Source organism: Cornus florida, unplaced genomic scaffold, assembly GCF_030987335.1.
Source record: "Cornus florida cultivar Cherokee Brave unplaced genomic scaffold, ASM3098733v1 CherokeeBrave_3.0.0_Hap2_Chr09, whole genome shotgun sequence".
NCBI classification, from domain to species: domain Eukaryota; kingdom Viridiplantae; phylum Streptophyta; class Magnoliopsida; order Cornales; family Cornaceae; genus Cornus; species Cornus florida.
In genome coordinates, this window is record NW_026775579.1 from 59,959,875 (window position 1) to 59,982,960 (window position 23,086).

The 23,086-nt window shown below is 32.7% G+C and overlaps 1 protein-coding gene across 1 annotated transcript; it reads left to right on the forward strand.

Annotated features, from left to right (window-relative positions):
- Positions 1 to 4,935: 4,935 nt before the first annotated feature.
- On the forward strand, positions 4,936 to 6,222 carry LOC132272679 (uncharacterized). The gene has a single exon (XM_059773780.1). The coding sequence runs from the start codon at positions 4,936 to 4,938 to the stop codon at positions 6,220 to 6,222; it is 1,287 nt and encodes a 428-aa protein (XP_059629763.1).
- The last annotated feature ends 16,864 nt before the right edge of the window (positions 6,223 to 23,086 follow it).

Consider the following 23,086-nt stretch of genomic DNA (forward strand, 5'->3'; position numbering starts at 1 on the left):
ATATATATATATAGTAAATCTGGAATCTTCTACTCTGATGGGGTTGGTGTGATATCCAAATGATTATTACTAATAGTTACTAATAGTCCTATCTCCATCAATAAAAATTACTGTTGATTGGTTCAAAAGATCTCCAATCCAATCTTTTTACTAGGAACCACAGAGAATATTAACTTCACCCATCATCCATAAGAGGTCACATATGTGATGTCATGCCATCCAGCTTCAAAGTTCAAACACAACCTTTACCTTTTTCCCTACGGACTACTTTTACACTCATCAAACGGCCCACGATTATTTGAATAAATAATAGTAATCATATTTTATTTTTGAATTAAAAAAAAAAAAGATATTTAGATTTAATTTTTGATACATTGTAAACAACTTGTGCTTGAATTTAAGTATAAATAAATTTATAATTTGAAAAGCTTAGGAATGTGGACGGATTAAATGTTACACTTAATAAGTGTGTTTGGTGAGTATTAAGTGTGACATTTAGATTTACACCAACCAACTCTTATTAGATTTACACTAACCAACACACTCTCTAACTTTAATAAATACTTTGATTCAAATAGAAGGTACGTACTCTCCAACTTAATAAATGTTTTGACTCGAGTCAAAGGTACATATATAAATAATATAATTAATTGGATTTCTTAATTGTTAAATTAACTTTATTTTATTTATTTATTTTTATACTGGAGTATATGAACGACATATCACCTTCAACTAGTTTATTTCAAATAAGGCTGATATTATTGTACTTTTAAAATATAAATATTTTTTTATTTGCAAATATTTATAATACTAGAATCAGTTTGGCTACAGTGAACTCTGCATATAAGTTCTAGGTGTTATTGGATGAATTTGAATTTTTAGAGTAAGTATTCAATTTGCAAACATAAATGTCTTTAGGTGTTTTTTTTTTTTTTTTTTTCCTGAATTTTAGGTGTTGAAATTATTAAAATTGTTTGATAGTAGTAGCATTGGATACAAAAAGACTCAGACTATTCATTTTATAATTTAATGTTTGGGGTCTCCAAGCAATTAGAAACCCCATATTCATGGTTAGGCAATGGGTGGGAACATAATTGCACTTGTTAGTTGCCGCAAAAGTTTCTAAAATACTACAGATTCTTTGTTGGTGTGCTTGGATTACCTAAACCCCTCGTTTAAAATATACTCCCTCTGTTCTCAAAAAGGATGTCCTGTTTGGAGAACCGTGACTCACAAAACAGGACATCTAATTTGGGACGGAGGTAGTAATTAATTTGCATATTAATTTTACTCATAAATTACACATACACACAAGAGTGAATTCTAAAAATCTTAATTTTGTCAAAAAGGCTATTTAATTTTTCTTTGCACCGTGAAATATTTAAGTAAATGACATTATCATGATTAGTCCTTAAAAATAATGCTTTATAGTCCAGTCATGTCATGGTAGATGTAGTCTAAAATTATATGGTCTAGTAAAATTAAGCTGGTATTTAGGTTTTGATGGTTCATTTTGAAAATAAAAAAAAAATAAAATAAAATAAAAAAAATAAAAATTATACTAATTGAATAATTAAAATTTAACATTTAAAAACCGATTTATAATTTTGACCACCCTCTAGTGTTTAAACTATGACTTGAGGTGTGAATTTAAAAATAATAAATTAAATTAAATTAAATTAAAAAAACTCCACACATAAATTGGTCTTCTATGTTGATCCGTCATATCATTTAATTTCCTCTATTCTTTAAATGAAAAATATTTTAAAAATTTTGTGTATGTTTTGTATTACTTTTATTAATATTTACTCTCTATTGATTGTGAAAGAAACGGATGACGTTTGTTTGGCATTGAGAAGCAACTATATCAAAGATATACTTTACATATATATACACACACACACACACACACACGTGTATAGAGAGAGAGAGAGAGAGAGAGCGCGCGCGAGCGCGCTGTACTAGTGAAGACAACGTCTGTGTGGTTCATTTACAACACCAACCCAACACCAGCTAGCTTCCACCCCTCCACCCTAAAAGCATGTGTTTTTTTACAAAGCACAACGAATATTTTGTTTGGAATGAACAAATGCAGGTCTTTTCCACATAAAAAGGCAATCTTATTATAGATAAAATATTAGACAATATCATTATTATAGAAGCTATATAACCTCGAGAGAATATTAATATAAGATGTTCAATGAACTTCAGAGAGATTTGTTTTATTTTCTATGTAATTAAATTTTTATTTTTATTTATTTTTCTTAGAAAAGGAAATAATAAAAGAAATTAAAGATTTTATATAATTAATGGTAAAAATTAAAATTGACAAACATTAAAATGCGAGTTTTTTAAATAAAAAAAACAATTAATTTGTATAAGCAATGTAAAAAATTAGTTTATCACATTTACACTAATATACATACATACATGTATGTATGTATGTATATTAGTGTAAATGTGATAAACTAATTTTTTACATTGCTTATACAAATTAATTTTTTTTTTTATTTTAAAAACACTCGCATTTTAATATATATATATATATATAGTGGTGGGACATCCAAATCATTGTTGGCTCCCCATCATCAGAGCAAGGTCACACAAGTGATGTCATGATTCAAACACACCATGCCAAACAAACAACCAATCGCACCCTTACATCCTATATATATATATATATATAGTTTATCTCAAATTTCTTCTCTGACGGAGTGGGGCATCCGAATCACATTCTATCTCCGTCAATGAAAATTACTTTTGATTGGTTCAAAAGATCTCCTATCCATTATTAACCTCCCATCATCATCAAACATCACAGATGTGATGTCATGCCATCTTGCTTCAAAGTACAAATACACCACACCAAACAAATAGACAAACACACCCTTACCTTTTTCAACTGGATTTCCTTCGGATCATGTGAACTTATGGACTACTTTTATACTGATCAAACAGCTCACGATTATTTGAATAAATACTAGTGATCATATTTTATTTTTGAATAAAAAAATATATATTTAAATTTGATTTTGGTACAACTTGTGCTTGAATATAAATATAAATGAATCTAAAGTTTGAAGAGTTTAGGAATGAACTTTAATCCAATTGACAGATCAAATGTCACACTTAATAAGTGTGCTTCAAGCCTTCAAATTAAGAATGATCCATCTTGATTGAAGTTGACTAAATTGACAAAATTTATTATAACAATCACACAAACAAGCAAAACTTTGAATATGACCATTTTGTCCTTATAATTTAATTTAAAGTATAGCTTTAATTAGATTATACAATTTGTATAATTTCTTATTTGTTATTATTTTATATCAATTTGTCAACAGTCTAGTAATTGTTGTCAATTAATAGCCCGAGTACACTTTAGCAGACCCCTCAACTTTTGTTGTATAAAAGAGAACAATTTGACCATCATATTCATTAATGAATGAATTGTGTGCATGTGAAATTTGTATAAATTAATTATGTTTATTTTTCTAATAAAACTTGGACTTAGATGGATCAATTGGAACTTATCTTCACTTGTATATTTAAATAAATAATAACAATCATATATTTTACAATTATAATTAAAATTAAATAAAAAATATTTGAATTTTATTTAGGTATATTTTGAACGACTTTGGCTTGAATCTAAATTGACTTGTATAATATTTTGAATGGAAATTTAAATGTGATTGAGTATGACTGTATAAGTTTAAAGAGCTTAAGTTGAATGCTATGGACCTTAAAATGAGTTATGAATGGATGATCATGATTGCATTACGGAGTTCACAAACCTCACACATGTGAACGTGTCACATGTTTGAGGGTTACGGGCACTCATATATACAACAGTGTAAAGGATCAAGACTCAAAACTATATATTAGATTTCCTTATCTAAAATTGGAATTTGATTATTTCATCGATAGTAAAAAAAAAAAAAAAAAACTTAGATTAAATTGAATATTGCTAATAATATTTTAATTTTTAAAATAAATGAATCATAAGAATGAAGGAATCGTTAAAGAAAATATATCCAAAGCTGTGTACACTGTACACACATGATTTTAAGTTTGAACAGACATGATGTGGACCGTACACATAACATTTGATAAGAGATCTTGAGGTAGGGCCCTACTAAAGGGACAATCATGACCATTCAAATGATGTCATATTTGTGAGTTTAATACACGGTAAGGCATAGCGTTCGATGCATGATACGTTACCTGTGTAGGTTCCAAAACGTGTCTTTTAGATTTTGGACCTGTGGTAGTGATAAAGTGGGTGCAAACTCAGAAGCAACACAAGTAGTTTGTGACGTGGAGACAAGCTATTGGCTGAGTATTATCCATGTCAGGGAGTGATAGATTTTTATAATGTAATTTAACTTTACTAGAATAGAGCTCTTTATCTTGTTTTTCCATAGAAGTGACGTGTAAGAGATGAGCTGGATATTAATTACATACATCAGTTCATTTGTAATTTTTTTTATTTTACATTTTTAAATAAATAAATATCTTATAGTCTTGCTTTATTAAGGTTTAAAGGAGGTATTATGTGATGACCTTGTGGGCGGGTGTGCCGTGGGTAGGTGCGAAAGACACTGTCAAGCTACCACACTAGCGAGTTATGAGTGCACAGTCCCACATCGCCTGGATAGAGGAAAGGTGAAGTGCTTATATGTAAGTGTGTCACCTCCAATTGGTATAAGGCATTTTGGGGTGAAGCCCAAGAGCAAAACAATGCAGCCTCAGGCCCAAAGCGGACAATATCATACCATGTGGTGGAGCAGGTCGTTACAAATGGTATCAGAGCCTAGGTTAAGAATTACCTGGCTAAGAGAGAGTGATCTGATGTTGTGCCTTTCTGCAGTAGCCGAGGGAAGGAACGTTAATCGGGCAATCGCATAAAAGGAAGGTTTAGTAATTTCCAGGATGTCAGGAGCTGGAAGAGGCAGAGGAGGCAGTTTCATCAGATCTACCGATCCACTTGATGCCGAGAAGTCGATTGAAGATTTGGAAAGATATTTTGAGATGATGGACTGCACTGAGGTGCAGAAAAGGAAGATTGGTGCATTTCTTTTATCTGGGGAGGCGCGCCAGCGGTGGCAGTCAGAGACCAGGATGGTTGTGGATATTGCAACTATGACCTGGGATGATTTTAAAACTCGGTTCAACGACAAATACTTTCCACAATCAGTGAAGAAGAAGAAGAAGGCAACTGAGTTCATGCGGCTGGAACAGAATAATGATATGTCAGTCAGTGAGTACGAAAGGAAGTTTACAGAGCTATCCGGATTCGCTCCTCACATTGTTGCGAATGAGTTACACAAAGTCAGAAAGTTTGAGCGGGGGTTGATCTCTCATGTGAAGAAGTTTGTGGTAGGTCATCGTTTTAACACTTATGCCAAAGTGGTGGAATATGTCGTGGCAGTAGAGGAGAATAATAACATTGCCTTTCAAGAACAGAAGGAGCATAGGGCAGAACAGAAAAGTAAGGGGGCTAGCAGCTCTCAACAGAATCAGAGCAGCTCTAAACAGAATCAGAGGGGTCAGCAGCAACAAACTCAAATAAACTGGCAAGGTCAGTCTTGGCAGAGAGGCAGACAAGATTGGCGAGCAGGGAAAAGGCAGAGAGTGGGTGAAGGTGAGCAATCTACAGCTTTAGTACCAGCCACACCTAATGATGCACAGCCATATCAGTTCAGCGGGCATTGCTACAATTGTCATAAGCAAGGACATTTGGCTCGTAATTGTCCCAAGCCTCACAAGAATAACCAGCAGAGAGGTCAGGCACCACAGCAGCAAGGAGGTGCAAGGGTTTATGCAGTTGTTCCAGATGGGAGACAGGACCGTGCACCACCAGCAGTGGAAGGTACACTTACTATTTATGGCAATATAGATAGAGTACTATTTGATTCAAGTTCTTCATATTCTTTTATTAAACTATCATTTGTGGACACACTGGGATTAGAACCTGAACATATGAGTAATGCCCTATCTATTACAACTCCACTCGGGAGCGCGACGACACTTGATGGAATATGTCGTGCTTGTCCTATTACAATTGGGGAGTTGGAGTATCCTATTGATTTGATAGTATTACATATGAAAGACTTTGATGCTATACTGGGTATGGATTGGTTGGCTAGATATCATGCTCAGTTGGACTGCCATGAGAGGATTATTGTATTCTCAGTTCCGGGACAGTTACCTTCTTGATATAAGTGTGGGGAGTTCGAGGGCACCATGACTATGGGATTTCTTGCACACATTGAGGTGGTTGAGCAACGCGTGACTATAGAGCAATTGTCTACAATGTCAGAGTATGCAGATGTGTTTCAAGATATTCTGGGTTTGCCTCCTAGGAGGGCAATGGATTTTTGCATCGACCTCACTCCTGCTATTTCACCTATCTCTAGGGCACCCTACAGATTAGCGCCAGTTGAATTGAGTGAGTTGAAGAAACAGACTCAAGAGTTGCAAGATCGGGGGTTTATTCGACCTAGCACATCACCTTGGGGAGTACCTGTTCTATTTGTCAAGAAGAATGATGGGTCACTCCGCTTATGTGTTAACTACCGTGCGCTGAATAAGGTCACTATTAAGAACAAGTACCCATTGCCACACATCGATGATTTGTTTGATCAACTCAGAAGGGCGCAGTTGTTCTCTAAGATTGAATTGAGGACTGGGTACTATTAGCTAAGATTAGGGAGGAGGATATTCCTAAGACTGCCTTTAGGACTCGTTATGGCCTCTATGAGTTTTTAGTCATGCCTTTTGGGTTGACTAACGCTCCGGCAGCTTTTATGGATTTGATGAACCGAGTGTTTCGACCTTACTTGGATCAGTTTGTTGTGGTATTTGTTGATGACATTCTGATATATTCCAAGACTAAGGAGGAGCATAAGAGACACTTGAGCATTACACTTTAGACTTTGCGTGAACATCAGCTCTATGCTAAATTTGAACAGTGTGACTTTTAGCAGGAGCAGATTCAGTTTTTGGGGCATGTGATCTCTGAGGATAGAGTTTCAGTAGATTCTGCCAAGGTGGAGGCTGTAATGAATTGGAAACGACCTACTACTATTATTGAGATTCGTAACTTCTTGGGACTGGCAGGATACTACAAGCGCTTCATTGAGGGTTTCTCCAAGATTGCTACACCTTTGACTCGTTTAACTCAGAAGGATGTGAAATTTGTTTGGGACTACCGCTGTGAGCAGGCATTTGAGGAGCTGAAGACGAGATTGACTTCGACACCAGTTCTTACCATTCCTGTTAGTGGTGAGAGATATGTGATCTACACAAATGCATCATATCAGGGTCTTGGCTGTGTTTTGATGTAAGATGATAAGGTGGTAACGTATGCCTCTTGACAGCTTAAGCCACATGAACAGAATTACCCTACACATGACCTGGAATTGGCAGCAGTGGTTCTCGCATTGAAGGTGTGGAGGCATTACTTGTATGGTGAAGAATTTGAGTTATTCTCTGATCACAAGAGCCTCTACACTCAGAAGGAGTTGAATATGAGGCAACGGAGGTGGATGGAGAAGATGAAGGATTTTGATATGACCCTTCAGTATCATCTTGGAAAGGCTAATGTGGTAGCGGATGCCTTGAGTAAAAAACCGAGGGGATTAGTTGCCTTTATGATGATTCAGGAGTGGATGATGTTAGAGGCATTGGCAGAGTTTTCTATCATGCCGAGTTCTCAGAGTACATGGGCTCTTCTTTGTAGTTTGACTGTACAACCGACTTTGATCAATCGGATCATTTATGCTCAGAACCAAGATGACAAGTTACAGGCTAAAGTAGTTAAGTTGCCAATGATGAGGGTGATGTAGACTGGAAATGTGGAGCTAATGGTGGTATAAGATTTCGAGGCAGGCTATGTGTTCCGAATTTAACAGACCTCAAGAGACAGATTTTAGATGAGGCACACCACTCTAGGTACACAGTGCACCCAGGTGGCACTAAGATGTATCATGATCTTAAGAGGCAGTTCTGGTGGGAAGGCATGAAACTTGATGTGGCAGAATTTGTATCTAAATGTCTCACTTGTTAGCGAGTGAAGGCTGAGCACCAGAGATCAGCAGGACTATTACAGCCTTTGCCTGTGCCTAAGTGGAAATGGGAGCATGTGACGATAGATTTTGTTGTGGGGTTACCGAGGTCGATACATAACCATGATACAGTGTGGGTGATAGTGGACCGATTGACTAAATCAGCTCATTTTCTACCCATCTGAGCTACTGATACTGTAAAGGAATTGTGTAAGATTTACATCAGCGACATAGTTAAGCTCCATGGAGTGCCGGTGTCTATTGTTTCAGATTGTGATCCTCGATTTTCATCTCGATTTTAGAGTAGTTTCCATGCAGCTTTTGGTACTCCTTTGAGTTTGAGTACTGCTTTTTATCCTCAGACCGATGGCCAATCCGAAAGGGTCATTCAGGTATTGGAGGATATGCTTCATGCTTATGCGCTAGAATTTTGGGGCAGTTGGGAGGATCACATTCTACTGGTTGAATTCGCTTATAATAACAGCTATCAGGCTAGTATCAGCATGGCACCGTATGAGGCACTTTATGGTAGACCTTATCGTTCACCTGTATGCTAGGCTGAGGTTGGTGATGGTAGTTTTTTGGGGCCAGAATTGGTACAAGAGACTACGGAGAAGGTTACCATCATTCGAGATCGACTTCGCATAGCTCAGAGTCAACAGAAAAGTTATGCAGATCAACGCCGTCGTGCTTTGAAGTTTAGTGTGGGTGACTTGGTGTTCTTGAAAGTATTACCAATGAAGGGGGTTACGAGATTTGGTAGAAAGAAAGGGAAATTAGCTCCTCGATTCATCGGACCTTTTGAGATCACAAAGAGGATTGGGAAGGTGGCGTATAGATTGGCTCTACCACCTAGACTATAATTGTTCATGATGTTTTCCATGTCTCCATGTTGAGGAGGTGCTTGAGGGATGAAACTCAGGTTGTTGACTACACAGAGGTTCAGTTGCGTCCTAATGCAACCTATGTTGAGACGCATGTTCGCATTATTGACAGTATGGTGAAACAGTTGAGGCGGACAGAGATACCTCTGGTGAAGGTGCAGTGGAATCATCAGGACAAGAGATAGGCTACTTAGGAGCTAAAGTCAGAAATGAAGGGAAAGTACCCACATCTATTTGAATAAGGTACGTAAATTTCGAGGACAAAATTTCTTTCTAGGAGGGTAGAATGTAAGACCCCGAATAAATAAATAAATAAATATATATATATATATATATATATATATATATATATATATATATATATTATACATATATTTTATTAATTTAATTGTTATCTCTAATTTAAATTAAACGGGATATTGTGATAAAGTTCGTTAAATAATTTAAATTTTTAAAAAAATTTAAATTGCTAAATTATCTCACCAGACTCCATATATCCCTATAACTCTTCACCAAGTTATTTTCATAAAAAAATATACTAGCCCGATAACGGGTGAGGAAGGGATCCAAAGAGAGTGATCTGACGTTGTGCCTTTCTGCAGTAACCGAGGGAAGGAACGTTAATCGGGCAATCGCATAAAAGGAAGGTTTAGTAATTTCCAGGCAAGTTAATATTGCTTTATATTTTTATATATGTTTACAACTTGTTTTTAAAGAAAAGATTCTTCCAAAATTAATTTGGCATGTTCTAGAAAATCTTAGCCAATTATTTAATTAAAATCTATGATCAATGGATGTATGAAATCGATGAGTGGATTATTAGGTGATTGTTAATTCACTATTTGATATTTTAAAAAATAAAAACAAAAATAAATAAAATGCAATACGTAATTATAGATGAATTTGTGATGTATCTATATATACACGTTCATGTAGGTTCTAATAAAGGTAAACATTGCATTGTATTGGAGCACTTGAGATAATAGTTGTCTATATATATACGTTCATGTAGGTTATACTAAAGGTAAACATTGCACTGTATTGGAGCACTTGAGATAATAGTTGTCTATGATGGATTATTCAGATTAATTAAATGTTGATATTAAGTATATATATGTGTCGAATTGGAACTGGAATGGGAACTTATTGGATCATGATCATTGAGAATCAGTAATGGTGACTTATTGTATGAGTTCAAGGTCACTTATATTTATATACAAATCTGTATATATATAGGTAAGTTTTATTCATATTTTCCTTGGATAGATTGGGTTATTGTATTTATGGTTATACATTTATTATGAGATTTGAGTAAATATTAGAACTAAATTTAAAGACTTGATCAATTGGCCGGTTGCTACATTTAATTAATGAAATTGAATTAGACATGGAACATAACCTTAAATTTAGTATTTAAATTTGTATTTAGTTATCTGGAAACCTTCAAATATAAATGAATGCTATTAGTTTTATATATAAAAAAATTATTATTTAATTATCAGTATGGATCTCAATAACTGATCAGTTGAAGTAATAGAACTATAAATATATGAGTAGTACTAGCATAACTCATGGTAGCTTAATGCTTGTATGTACATTGAGATATATATATAAATTTACCTATTATTAATTGTAATTATATAATCTGTATCATTAAGCTTACATGAACTTTGTAAAGAATACACTTGATGAACTTGGCTACTGGACAGATTTGATGATCTGTACTAGTTTTCTTCTTTGAACTTTCATTTGTGATTTCCTTATCAGTTGATTATTGCAGGGGGTATAATTAGTTTAATAACTACATCATTAAAGGTCAGTCTAAGTCATGGTTGGGGCATGATATTTAAATGATAACATAATATTTTTTAGCATAATTAATCTAAATTTATGATTATAAGTGGATTAGTCGAGGGGAAGTCCGAGGCTAACCCTATGATGACTTTTGGGTATGGTAAGGGACCTACCTATTTGGGAGTACACTACCCTTTTGTTATGGCCATGGGTCTAATGAGCCCTTATTGTGTGGACGTGATCAGGGATCATCTAGGGAGTAGACGTACAATCCAGCCACACGTGTGTTTTTGGTAGTCAGGGACTATACGATTCACACCACTTTATTGGACGGGAGCCCAGGGCTCATGTGAGATAAGCAGATTTATTAAAAATAAAAGACGGTTATCTATTAAGTTTATAATTAACTGGGTTATACACATTTGAATAATGAACTTATTTGAGTTGCTTATATATACACGAATATAATGTAAGGTTAATTTGTTGAACGATGATTGTGTTTAGCATTTATTGTTGAGCTTGTGAGCTCACCCCATTATCACATTTCAGGTACACGTTGAGTAGGAACGTGATGGGATCACATGATGGTGATGGATTTTGGCTAACTTTTCGTATTCTTTGGTTTAGTTCAATTTTCCCATTATAATAAGAATGACGATATATTTTGAGATTTAGTTCATTTTGTCCAGTTATCATGGATTAATTGTGACAAGGTTGATTGTTACTATAGTTGTATCGATTTAATAAATTAGTGGGTGACTTACATCTACTTCTTTATTTAATTTTTTTTTTTTTTTTTGTAAAGTTGTGAATGTGTAAAGAAAGTCATGCCAGATTTAAATACTAGACAAGAGTTCATGTATTTAAGATTTTGGGGCGTGACAGTTTGGTATCAGAGCTTGACCCAGCCGAAAGTGTGCCGACGGGAATGTCGGGCCTCCAAGGGGGGTGGATTGTGATAATCTTGTGGGCGGGTGCAAAAGATACTGTCAGGCTACCACACTAGCGAGCTACGGTTGCACAGTCCCACATCGCTTGGGTAGAGAAAAAGTGAAGTGCTTATATGTAAGTGTGTCACCTTCAATTGGTATGAAACCTTTTAGGGTGAACCCCAAAAGCAAAACCGTACGAGCTCAGGCCCAAAGCGGACAATATCATACTATGTAGTAGAGCGGGTCGTTACATATTATCTCCTAAAATTTTCAAATAAGGATAGTGAAATAAAATATTGTTTTTTTAACCACTAAAGAGAAATGAAATATATATATATATATATATATATATATATATATATATATATAATTGGGCAGGTTTTGAAGTTAACTCGCCCAAATAAGCCCAATTGTCACCCTGAATTATGACATAAGTAATTCTAGGCATCTTATAGTTTTTTTTAAGTTACCCATCACAAAAAATTATTGTTAGTCCTTCTTACTTTATAAAAAGTAAATAAATTTTGTGCTTATAAAGAATACTCTACAGATTATGATTGTAACAAATTTTATTTGATTTCAATCACAAAGTGAAGGTTATTCATCAATGGAATTCAATTTTAGTCATTCAAAATTACTATTAGATCTAAGCATATCGATCTCAAGTGATTAAAGATCCTTTCAAATTATTTAAAATTTTGTGGGATATATCCTAATATAATAAACCTTTTAAATCATTGTCCTTAAAATGATTTGACAGATGTTTCTTGAAAATAAATTATTGATAAACCATTGTCCTTACTTTGCTTAACAGATTTAATCATTGAATAATTGTGAGCTTCGAAACTAAACTTATGTGTTATATGGGTTAAGTTTGCCATTTTCCTCTAACCAAAAAAAAAAAGAAAAGAAAAACACCTTAGATTAAATTGAATATTGCTAATAATATTTTAATGTTTAAAATAAATGATTAAATTGAATAATGCTAATAATAATTTCTTTTTTTCCACAATTTGGATATGAAGGTCTCAGAACATTAAAAATCGGTGTAGTGCTTCTATAATCTACATTACCCGTAAGTGACTTTATAGGCATGCCTGTATTGTTAAGATAAATGAAAATGGCAACCCTCAATTCAAAAACATGTGAAAAATTAGACCTTATTTGCCTCTAACATTGCCACTAATATCAACATACATAAATACCATGTCGATGCGAAATTGTAAACTTAATTTGAACCTATTTAGTTTAGGTTTTAATAACAAGTACCATGGACCAAACACTAGAAAAGTAGAAATTTTCCCATCCTTTGTGTTCCTCCCTTTCTTTCTTTCATATTATTTGGATCCACATCTTACCTTCATGGTAATGACATGGAAACAAATGACAACCATTGTTAGGGGAATTCTTTGTTACCTTAAATTTCGCTCATTGATTATTATATTAAGGAGTAGTGATCTCTTGCACTCCTTGGAGCAATAAAATTCATTCTATAATGTGTAGGAATTATGTGCCTTAAAAGTCAATTATTTATTTTAATATTCGACATTTAGTTAATAAATGTGATTTAATAAATTAGATATTCATGCATTGGGTTTTTCTATGAGATGCATTATAGTTTTCAAGTTGCATTATAGGTGACTTAAGTATAAATGAGATTTACAAGCAGGAGATTTGATCTCACTGATTTCCTGCGCCTTGGAATCATTCGTAGTCGGACACTTTTATCTCTAAGATTGTACCATACTTCACTTCTATGAGATAGGAAGGTTTGTTTCGATCATTGGGGTAGTTGACTCTAAGTTAGCGTGTTAGTATGCTTAGAGTACACTAAACCGGATTACCATAAAATCACATCATGCAAATTACTGTCATTATTTTAGTGTGATTTTTATCTACTAGATACATTAAACTCTAAATCTTGAGAGGTCTAGTGAACTCAAGTTTCAGTTCTAGTTACTTTGATTTATCAACGTGTGAGATATTTTAAGGTCAATACAATGGTATCTTGGTTGGCTAATGTTAGAGTTCTGGGAATACAAATGCTTAATATGGAATCCACACTCTTTATTAGAGTTAGAATATATATCCAATTGATACAATTTAATAAGTTTGATCACTTAAACCTGGTCAGGACATTTTAGTAAAATGCTTACTAAATTATTTTTTTCTATTTTTTTTTTTTTAAAATTATTTTGTAAAATTCTTTTATGAAATAATTTAATTCAGTAAACATGACGATTAAATTGGCAATTCAAGGAATATAAGAAGTAAGCAAGTCTTAGGTGGGACAATATTTAATTTTTCTTAGAGCTACTTATGGATATCCAGTAATGGAGAGGTTTATATATAATTATTTAGTAGCATAGGACTTTGTAGTAATTTCTTAACACTACAATATTATGGTCACTATGAATTTTATTACTGAGAACAAGCGACATTAAGAGCTTAACACGAGTTATATATTGAGAGTTAAGAATGAGTGCAAATGAGTACCTGTCTATTTTGCTTATCAAAAAATAAGTTTTTCATAATATCATTCAGTTTTGATTGCAATTGAATTGAAAGAATTCTTTTATTAAGCAAAGATGCCAAAGAGAAAGGAATCAAGGAACTACATAATTTGATATGGACAGATTACAAACTCAAATTTATAAGCTTCACAATAATAACAGTAATTTGATCATTTGACAAATCATATTAGTTTGAAAATACAAAGATCATGACCATAGGCAATATAATTGCAGCAGCTAACAAAAGTAGGTAAATTATGCAGTAATAAGAAGCTTTAGCAATATTGGTAGTACCTGAATTGTCACCTAATTTAATGCATTAGAATCACTAATTGTGATGAGGGGTGGTGGCAATTTATGCCCAAACCCAACAACTCGCCAACTAATTAATGGGTTTTGACTAAGTAGTTTAAGTAAACGGGTCAATTGATAAGAAATGATATAATTAATGAGTCATTAAAGGGTTAAGAAGTAGGTGCCCATTTTCTCTCTCTTTTTTTTTTTTTTTTTTAATGTTTTTGGGAGTTTTTTCTTTTTCTCTTTTTTGCTTTCTCCAAATTTTAGACAAAGATCTCAAATTTTTAATGAGAAAGTGAATCTATACTGTGACATGCTACGAGGTTTGAAGGGTAGGATATATAGTTTGAACAGACATGATGTGGACTGTACGCATAGCATTTAATGACCGATCTTGAGATCGGGCCCTAAAAAGGGACAATCATAACCGTTCAAATAATATCAGATTTGGAGTTTGATACATGGCAAAGTACTGGATTATAGCTTTCTATGCAAGGTACGTTACGTGTGTAGGTTTCAAAACATGTCTTTTAGATTTTGGACCAGTGGCAGTGATGGAGTGGGTGCGAACTCAGAAGTAATGGAAATTATTTGTGACGTGGAGACACCCTATTGGCTGAGTATTATCCATGTCAGGCGCGCAGTGATGGATTGTTAACTTTACTGTAACATAAGCTCTTTATTTTGTTTTTTAATAGAAGTGACGTGTAAGAGAGATGTAGCATGATATTAATTACATACCTTACTTGAAATATCAGTTCATTTGCAATCTTTTTTTTTTTTTTTTTTTTTTTTAACGTTTTCAAATAAATTAATAAATAAAAAATATCTTACTTTACAAAAGTTTGAAGTCAAGTAATATCTCCTAAAATTTTCGGAGGAGGAGTTAAGAATGAACCTCCCTCCACCCTCCAATGAAATGAAAATATTATTCATGCCCATGGAAATATGATGTGCAATATAAATTTTTATAAAGGGTTTTTTATTAATTTTTCATGTCCTAATTCTTAGAAGATTTTTTTACAAATTCTATGTGTTAGAACAGGTCTAATGACATCTCACATAATTAAATAGTCTTTTTCAAATAAGGCTGATACTATTGTACCTATAAAATATAAGTATTTTTTTATTTGTAAATATTAATCAATACTAGAATCAGCCTCGCTTCAGCAAGCTTTGCATACAAATTTTAGGTGTTGTTCGATGAATTTGAATTTTAAGTGTTAGAAAATTTTTAGAGTTGATTTTTGAAGTATTCAAACTATTTTATACTATCTGAATTTTAGGTGTTAGAAATTGTTAAATTTTTTTGATAGTAATATTGGATACATAAAGACTCAAACTATTCATTTTATAATTTAATATTTGGGGTCTCCGAGCAATTAGAAACTAGGCAACGGGTGGGGACAAAATTTCACATTATTTGTTAAGGTGCGTGGATTACCAAAACCCCTCATTTAAAATACAATTAATTTGCATATTAATTTTACTCATAGATTGTGCTCCATGAAATATTTAAATAAATCTTAATTTTGTAAAAAAACCCAATTTAATTTTTCTTTGAGCCACGAAATATTTAAGTAAATGACATTCTCATGATTAGTCCTTAGAAACATTGCTTTATAGTCCAGTAATGGTAGATGCAGTCTAAAATTGTATGGTTTAATCAAATTAAGCTAGTATTTAGGTTTCGATAGGCAGTTCATTTTGAGAATGAAAAAAAAAATGTTTTATACTAATTGAATAATTAAAATCTAATATTTAAAAACAGATTGTAATTTTGACCACCCTCTAATGTTTAAAGTATGACTTGAGGGTGAACCTTTTTTTAAAAAAAAAAAAAACTCCACACATAAATTGGCCTTCTATGTTGATCATCGTATCACTTAATCACCTCTAATTTTTAAATGAAAAATATTTTAAAATTTTTCTTTATGTTTTGTATTAGTTTTATTAATACTAACTTTGTATTGATGGTCAGTTGTTGTCAAAGAATGTTTGTTTGGCATTGGGAATCAATTATATCATAGATATTTAGTTTTAAAAAAAAATTTATATCATAGATATACTTGATGAAGAAAAACAAATCTCTTTTTTATTTCTCTCTTGGCAGGTCACACATCAGCCTTAAAGCACGCAACACCTCGAAATCAAACACATCCTTAAAGCTTTTAGCTTTTTCGATAAGGAACGTTATCACGTGTCAAATGGTGATAATAAATAAATTACCCATTTTCTCATTGAGCAAAGGATACAAATAAATCACAGATTGATAGCTGGGTTGAAGGAGATGGATGTTATTTTTCAGTTATATATCATACAAGTCTATAATATTATGTTATGCAATATATACATATATATGTGCACACGTATATATTCATATATATATATATATATGAACTCGTTTGAATATTGGCTAAAAAAAATATTACTAATTTGACTTAATTGGATGATGTAATTTGTTAGACAACTCAATTTTAACTTTACTATGCAACCGTCAATAAATAGGAATGAATTTATGCATAGTAAATACTCTCTGAATTTCCTTGGTGGATTATAATCTGCTCTCTATAATTTTTTTCCACAATTTGGATATTAAGGCCTTGGAACATTAAAAATCTGTGTAGTGCTTCTATAATCTACAGTACCCATAAGTGACTATCTATGAACCACGGATACGGACACGGGACACAAGTACGATACAACATGACACCGATACGGCGATACGACAAATTTCAAAAAAACAGGACACTGACACGACAAGGATATAGCAATAAAATAATAATATAATTTATTGTTATATAAAAGAAATTATTCTTTTCTCAATTTCTCTTTTATATTCATAAATATAACCTATTTAAATTAGTCTCACCATACATTTCATATTTCTTTATTTATTTTTTATTTTTGAAAGATTAATCAATTAAATATAATAAGATAGATAATTATGTGGGCTTTTAGGCTAGGCTGAAAATACATGCAAGTAGACAAGCTTTAGTAAGCCCATTACAGTAGACAATATGCCCAAAAATGGAGAAAAGTCGGGTTTTTTTTTTCCTCTTCAACTAACTAAACCAAAGAGCCCTTAAGGCACTTTTTGGAAACAATGCTTTAAACGCTCGTTTGGGTAAAAAAAATATTTTTAAAAAATGGAGAAAAGTCGGGTTTTTTTTTTTTTTTTTCAATCACACTACTGACATTATAGCCGTTTTAGGAACTATTTGGCTGACCTACATAGTGCCTTAACCGCTACATTGGCACAAAAGCATATGACTTGAGGTGTGAACCTTTTTTAAAAAACTCCACACATAAATTGGTGTTCTATGTTGATCCATCGTATCATTTAATCTCTTCTATTTTTCAAAAGTATTTTAGAAGTTTCCTTTATGTTTTTTTTTATTACTTTTAATAATATTTACTTTGTATTGATTGTCAGTTGTTGTCAAAGATGTTTATTTGGCATTGGAAATCAATTATATCAAAGCTTTTCTATTTCTCTCTTGGTCACTTATCTGCCTTAAAAGCACACAACACTTTGAAACCAAACACACCCTTAAAGCTTTCAGCTTTTTTGACGAAGAAAGTTGTCACTTGTCAGGTAGTGAGAGAAATAAATTACCTGTTATCTCATTGAGCAAAGGATACAAAGAAATCAAATTGACAGGTCGATGGAGAGAAATGGGTGTCATTTTTTAGTTGTATATCGTGCGATTCTATAATGTTATGTTATAATCTGTTCTTTTTATTTTTATCCACAATTTGGATATTAAGGCCTTGGAACATTCAAAATCTGTATAGTGCTTCTATAATCTACAGTACCCATAAGTGACTATATAGGCATCCATATGTTGTTAAGATAAATGGAAATGGAAATGGAAATGGAAATTGAAATGAAAAACTTCTTTTATTAAACCAAGAGAAAAGAATCAAGGAACTACATAATTGAATATTGATAAATAACAAACTCAAATTTATTAAAGCAGCATCACAATAATAATAGTACTTTGATCATTTGGCTAATCATATTATTGTGAAAATACAAAAATTATGACTCCCGACAATATAGTTGCAGCTAACAAGAGTGGGAGAATTATGCGGTAAGAAGAAGCTTTAGCAACATCGGTGGCGCCTGAATTGTCACCGAATTTAATGCCAGGCCATTTTGTACAAAGACAATGCTGACCTTCTGGAATTTGTTTATAAACCTGCGACACATGAAATCCACAGCCATCCCAAGTAGTCTTGCCACAAGTCTGACACTCCACCTCATAACACATTTTCGGTTGTAAATTCACACCTTTCCTTCTCTTCCTTGGAATCGATTGAATTGAGTTGTTGCTTTGTATTAGATGCAGCAATCCTTTTATAGTGCAATAGCGTACATATATATGTGAATGTATATTATTAGTTCAGACATGTATGTTGTTTAATTTGGACCATATGCACGGGTTGACTGGGTTCATGGACGCATTGATTGACCAGACCCAAATAAATGTAATTCATTGCATGAGACCTTTGACTCGGTGAGGTCATGCATTGTAAAAGTAAATAATCTATTAGACCGGTCTTGGGTCTTGGTGTGTTTCAGTTTCTTTAATTCTTTTATCAGCAGTCAATGGCAGGGGATTGTGAGATTTATAAAGTGGATCGGATTAAGAGGTATAATAATATTATATATGAATTGGGTTGTGAATTAATGTAGAAAAATATTATTCTTGGACCTAGGTTATAATTCAAGTTAGCACTTCAGTAACTCCTCTCTTGATCAATGACCTTTAAGTGGTGTGCTGATATTGTCTGACTGGTAAAAGTGTAAGGTCCTTAGAGCCCCCACTCTATGAATTCCAGGTTCAATTGGCTTTTAAGTTTTGATGGGTTAAGTGCAGAAAATACTATTATAGTATGTTTACAATGTGTAGAAAATACCCAATGGTTTCAATTTGTACAAATAGATCCTACGTTGACAGATTAAGTTATAGTTTAACTAAATTACCCTTATATAATAATTTTATATATTATTTAAAAATAAATCATATTCTAAAATGACTAAAATGGACATAATGCCAGATGTCTTCGTTGTTTTTTTTTTTTTTTTTTTTTTACAAGAACAACAACAAACAACTAGGAAGCAAACAACAACTAACAAGAATCACATACACATCAAAAACAAAAACTCCAAATAAACTAGACCAGAAGCTAAGACATGACCACTGGCATGAGAACCCTAGCTTAAACAGTTTATCTAGAAATAGAACCCCCTGCACCAACCAACAACACTGTTCGTTTAGCAAAGCTGGATACATAGATTTTTTGTCAATGCCCTTATTGAGGAAATTAAAGCACCACAACAACACTGTTCCTTGTGGGAGCTCCAACTCCCAAACATGTTTTCTCTCCTTTTGGGGAGAATAGGTCATACAATTTGGGCTATTGTTTGATGGTGAAATTGTAGTACTTTGAAAATGAAAGCCCATAAGAAAACCAGGATTAGAATTGGGCTGGATCGGTTCATAGACGCGGTGTATTAGTTGATTGAAAGAGACCGGTGCCTCGGTGAGGAGACCGGTGCCTCGGTGAGGTCACGTGCATTGGACTAACTAGGTCGGTCTAATCTAAGTCCATGCCTGACAAAGCCCAACACATGCCCATGAGTTCAGGGGCATTTTTCATGTGAATGTAAATAAATTAGTACTATGAAGAAAAATCTAAAAGAAATATAAATCACAATATTATATTTTTTTATTTTTTTATTTAGTTACAAGAGAAATCTTATTTTTTTTTTTTAAATATAAAATGATATTCAAAATATGATTATAAAAAAAAAATCATAATAAGTGAATATAATTCAAGAGAACAGGGAGGAGGCAATAGAATATAATTTTTTCACCCTCAAATTGTGAATCTTCCAAAAGTAAGGTCAAAGAGAGTCTAAATTAAGTTACCACAAAGACTTCTTTGCGTTCGTTACACCATGGGCGCATCTGGACCGTCCTGTAATACGTGAACGATAATAAACAGTTAGATGTATCTGTTGCAACTCTAAATGAGTGTAACTCTTATATCGAGATTGTGTGAGATGCACAACATTCTTCAATTTAATTCATTGTCTTTATAGCATCAATATTGAATCAGAGGCAACAAATTTCACAACATATATGGGCAAAAGTGAGGCCGTTGTTTGGTCTTTGTGTGGTCTACTCCATTTATATAAATGCGCAATGGACCAAACAAGAGGAATTCTTTACCGTATGTTCTTTCTTCTATATGTCTTTCATCTTCTTTGGATTCACATCTTACTCTTTTGGGCAATGGCATGGAGACATATGAAAACTATTGTTAAGGGCACTATTTGAAATGTTAAATTTCAATGATTACTATATTAAAATCTTAACTCAAGTGGTATTGTAGACATCAAAAATTTGTGATGGCTTCCTTGCCATTTGATTAGTCAAATAGTTAAGATTTCATATCAAATCAAATACTACAAATACGGGTCAATTAGGAAACGCGGCAAAATTCTGAAGGTCTAGACCTTTAGGGAAGGTGTGACAATTCAAATTTAAAATTTAAATTATTTCCAAACAAAGAGAGATAGATATCTCTTCATTTGGGGAATTTAGCATAATCATGGGGTTTTCCAAATCAAACACCCCATCCTTTAGGAAAGAACAATAAACAAACCTGCCACACTTACACCGTCCTTCATCAAAAGCTTTTACTCAACGTTCGAGATCAAGTCCCGCCGGCTCTCATTCGAAGATCCACTTGAGCCTTCTTCAATTTCAAAGATCCACTTGAGCTTTTTTATTTTTTATTTGTTTTTTTAATACACTGTGCCCCCTGAATTTAATTTTTGGCTCCGCCCCTAGTCCATACCCCGCCTAGTTGTCACAAGAGTAATTCTAGACATCTTATAATTTTTCTTAAAAAAAATTATTGTTATTGCTTCTCTCTTTATAAAACTATATAAATTTTGCGTTTATAAAGAATACTATATGGATTATGATTGTAATAAAATTTATTTGATTTCAAGCACAAAGTGAAGGTTATTCATCAATGGAGTTCAATTCTAGTCATTCAAAATTACTTTTGGATCTAAGTATATCGATCCCAAGTGATCAAAAATTCTTTCAAATCATGTAAAATTTTGTGGGATACTAATATAATAAACCTTTTTAATCACATGGTTCATGTGATAAAATGAATAAGTGAGGCCATTAAAATGTCTTGGGAGATGTTTATTGAAAACAAATTCTTTATAAATAATTGTCCTCACTTCGTTTAACAGATTTAATCATTTAATAATTGTGAGCTTCTAAACGAAGCTTGTGTGTTATATTTGGTTAAGTTTTGACATTTCACCTCTAACAAATTGGATGGTTAAGTTTTGACATTTCACCTCTAACAAATTTCCAATTTATTATTATTATACATTAATTTGTCACCGTAAAGGGTCTTCTATTAATTTTCCATGCCCTAATTCATAGAAGATTTTCTTACAAATTTTATATATCTATTAGGTAAATAAGAGATTATTACACCTACTCTCACCACTAATAAATACACACTTATTAGATTTACACCAACCAACACACTCTCCAACTTAATAAATGCTTTGACTCAAATAAAAGGTACATATATTAATATTATAATTAATTGGTTATTTTAATTGTCAAATTAACTTTATTTTATTTATTTATTTTTATATATGGGCGACATATCAACTTCAAATAGTGACGTATCAACTTCAAATAGTCTCTTTCAAATAAGGCTGATACTATTGTATCTTTAAACTATAAGTATTTTTTTATTTGCAAATATTTATCAATACCAGAATCAATCTAGCTACAATGAGCTCGATACAAGTTTTAAGTGTTATTGGATGAATTTACATTTTAGAGCTAACTACCAATACATGGGCACAAGGGTTCTATACTACACCTCCATGAAGTCAAAGTCATGAAGTTTCAATAAATGGATGGACCACTAAACTATTTCTGGAGCTCTACTTTTTGCTTTGTACCACACAACAAGCTATATTACTATAATGACCCAAAACAACTACTATTATGTCATAAAAACCTTAGAACATAAAATAAACTTACGAAAAGATTCTTGAACAAACTAGTTAATATTTTTTTTAAAATATTTTTAAGTTTTTCACAATAAATTAAAATTTGACAATAGATTAATATGTACTTACAAGACTTCTTTAGACAAAAGATCTTATATGTAAATTAAATTTAACGAAACAGTATAACTCTGATATCAAAATTAAATAAAATCCCAAAATTAAATTTAATCGCACCGGATAGAAGCATGCAAATAACATAGAGATAAAATTAACAATTAAATCACAGGAATGACTGTCGAACCTGATAACGCTCTGATAACGCCCTATAAAAATGCCTGAACACCGGCAAGAACGGGCCAACAAGCCAACAGTTCGAGTCAAATCATAGAAGAAATTGTTAAATTAAAACTAAGGCTACTTGTACTGGTTGGATTCAAGAGAATTCTAGGATCTAAATTGCCTGGTTAAATAAAATCTATATATTTGATCTTTTTATCGACTGAAATCTTTTGCTCGAAAG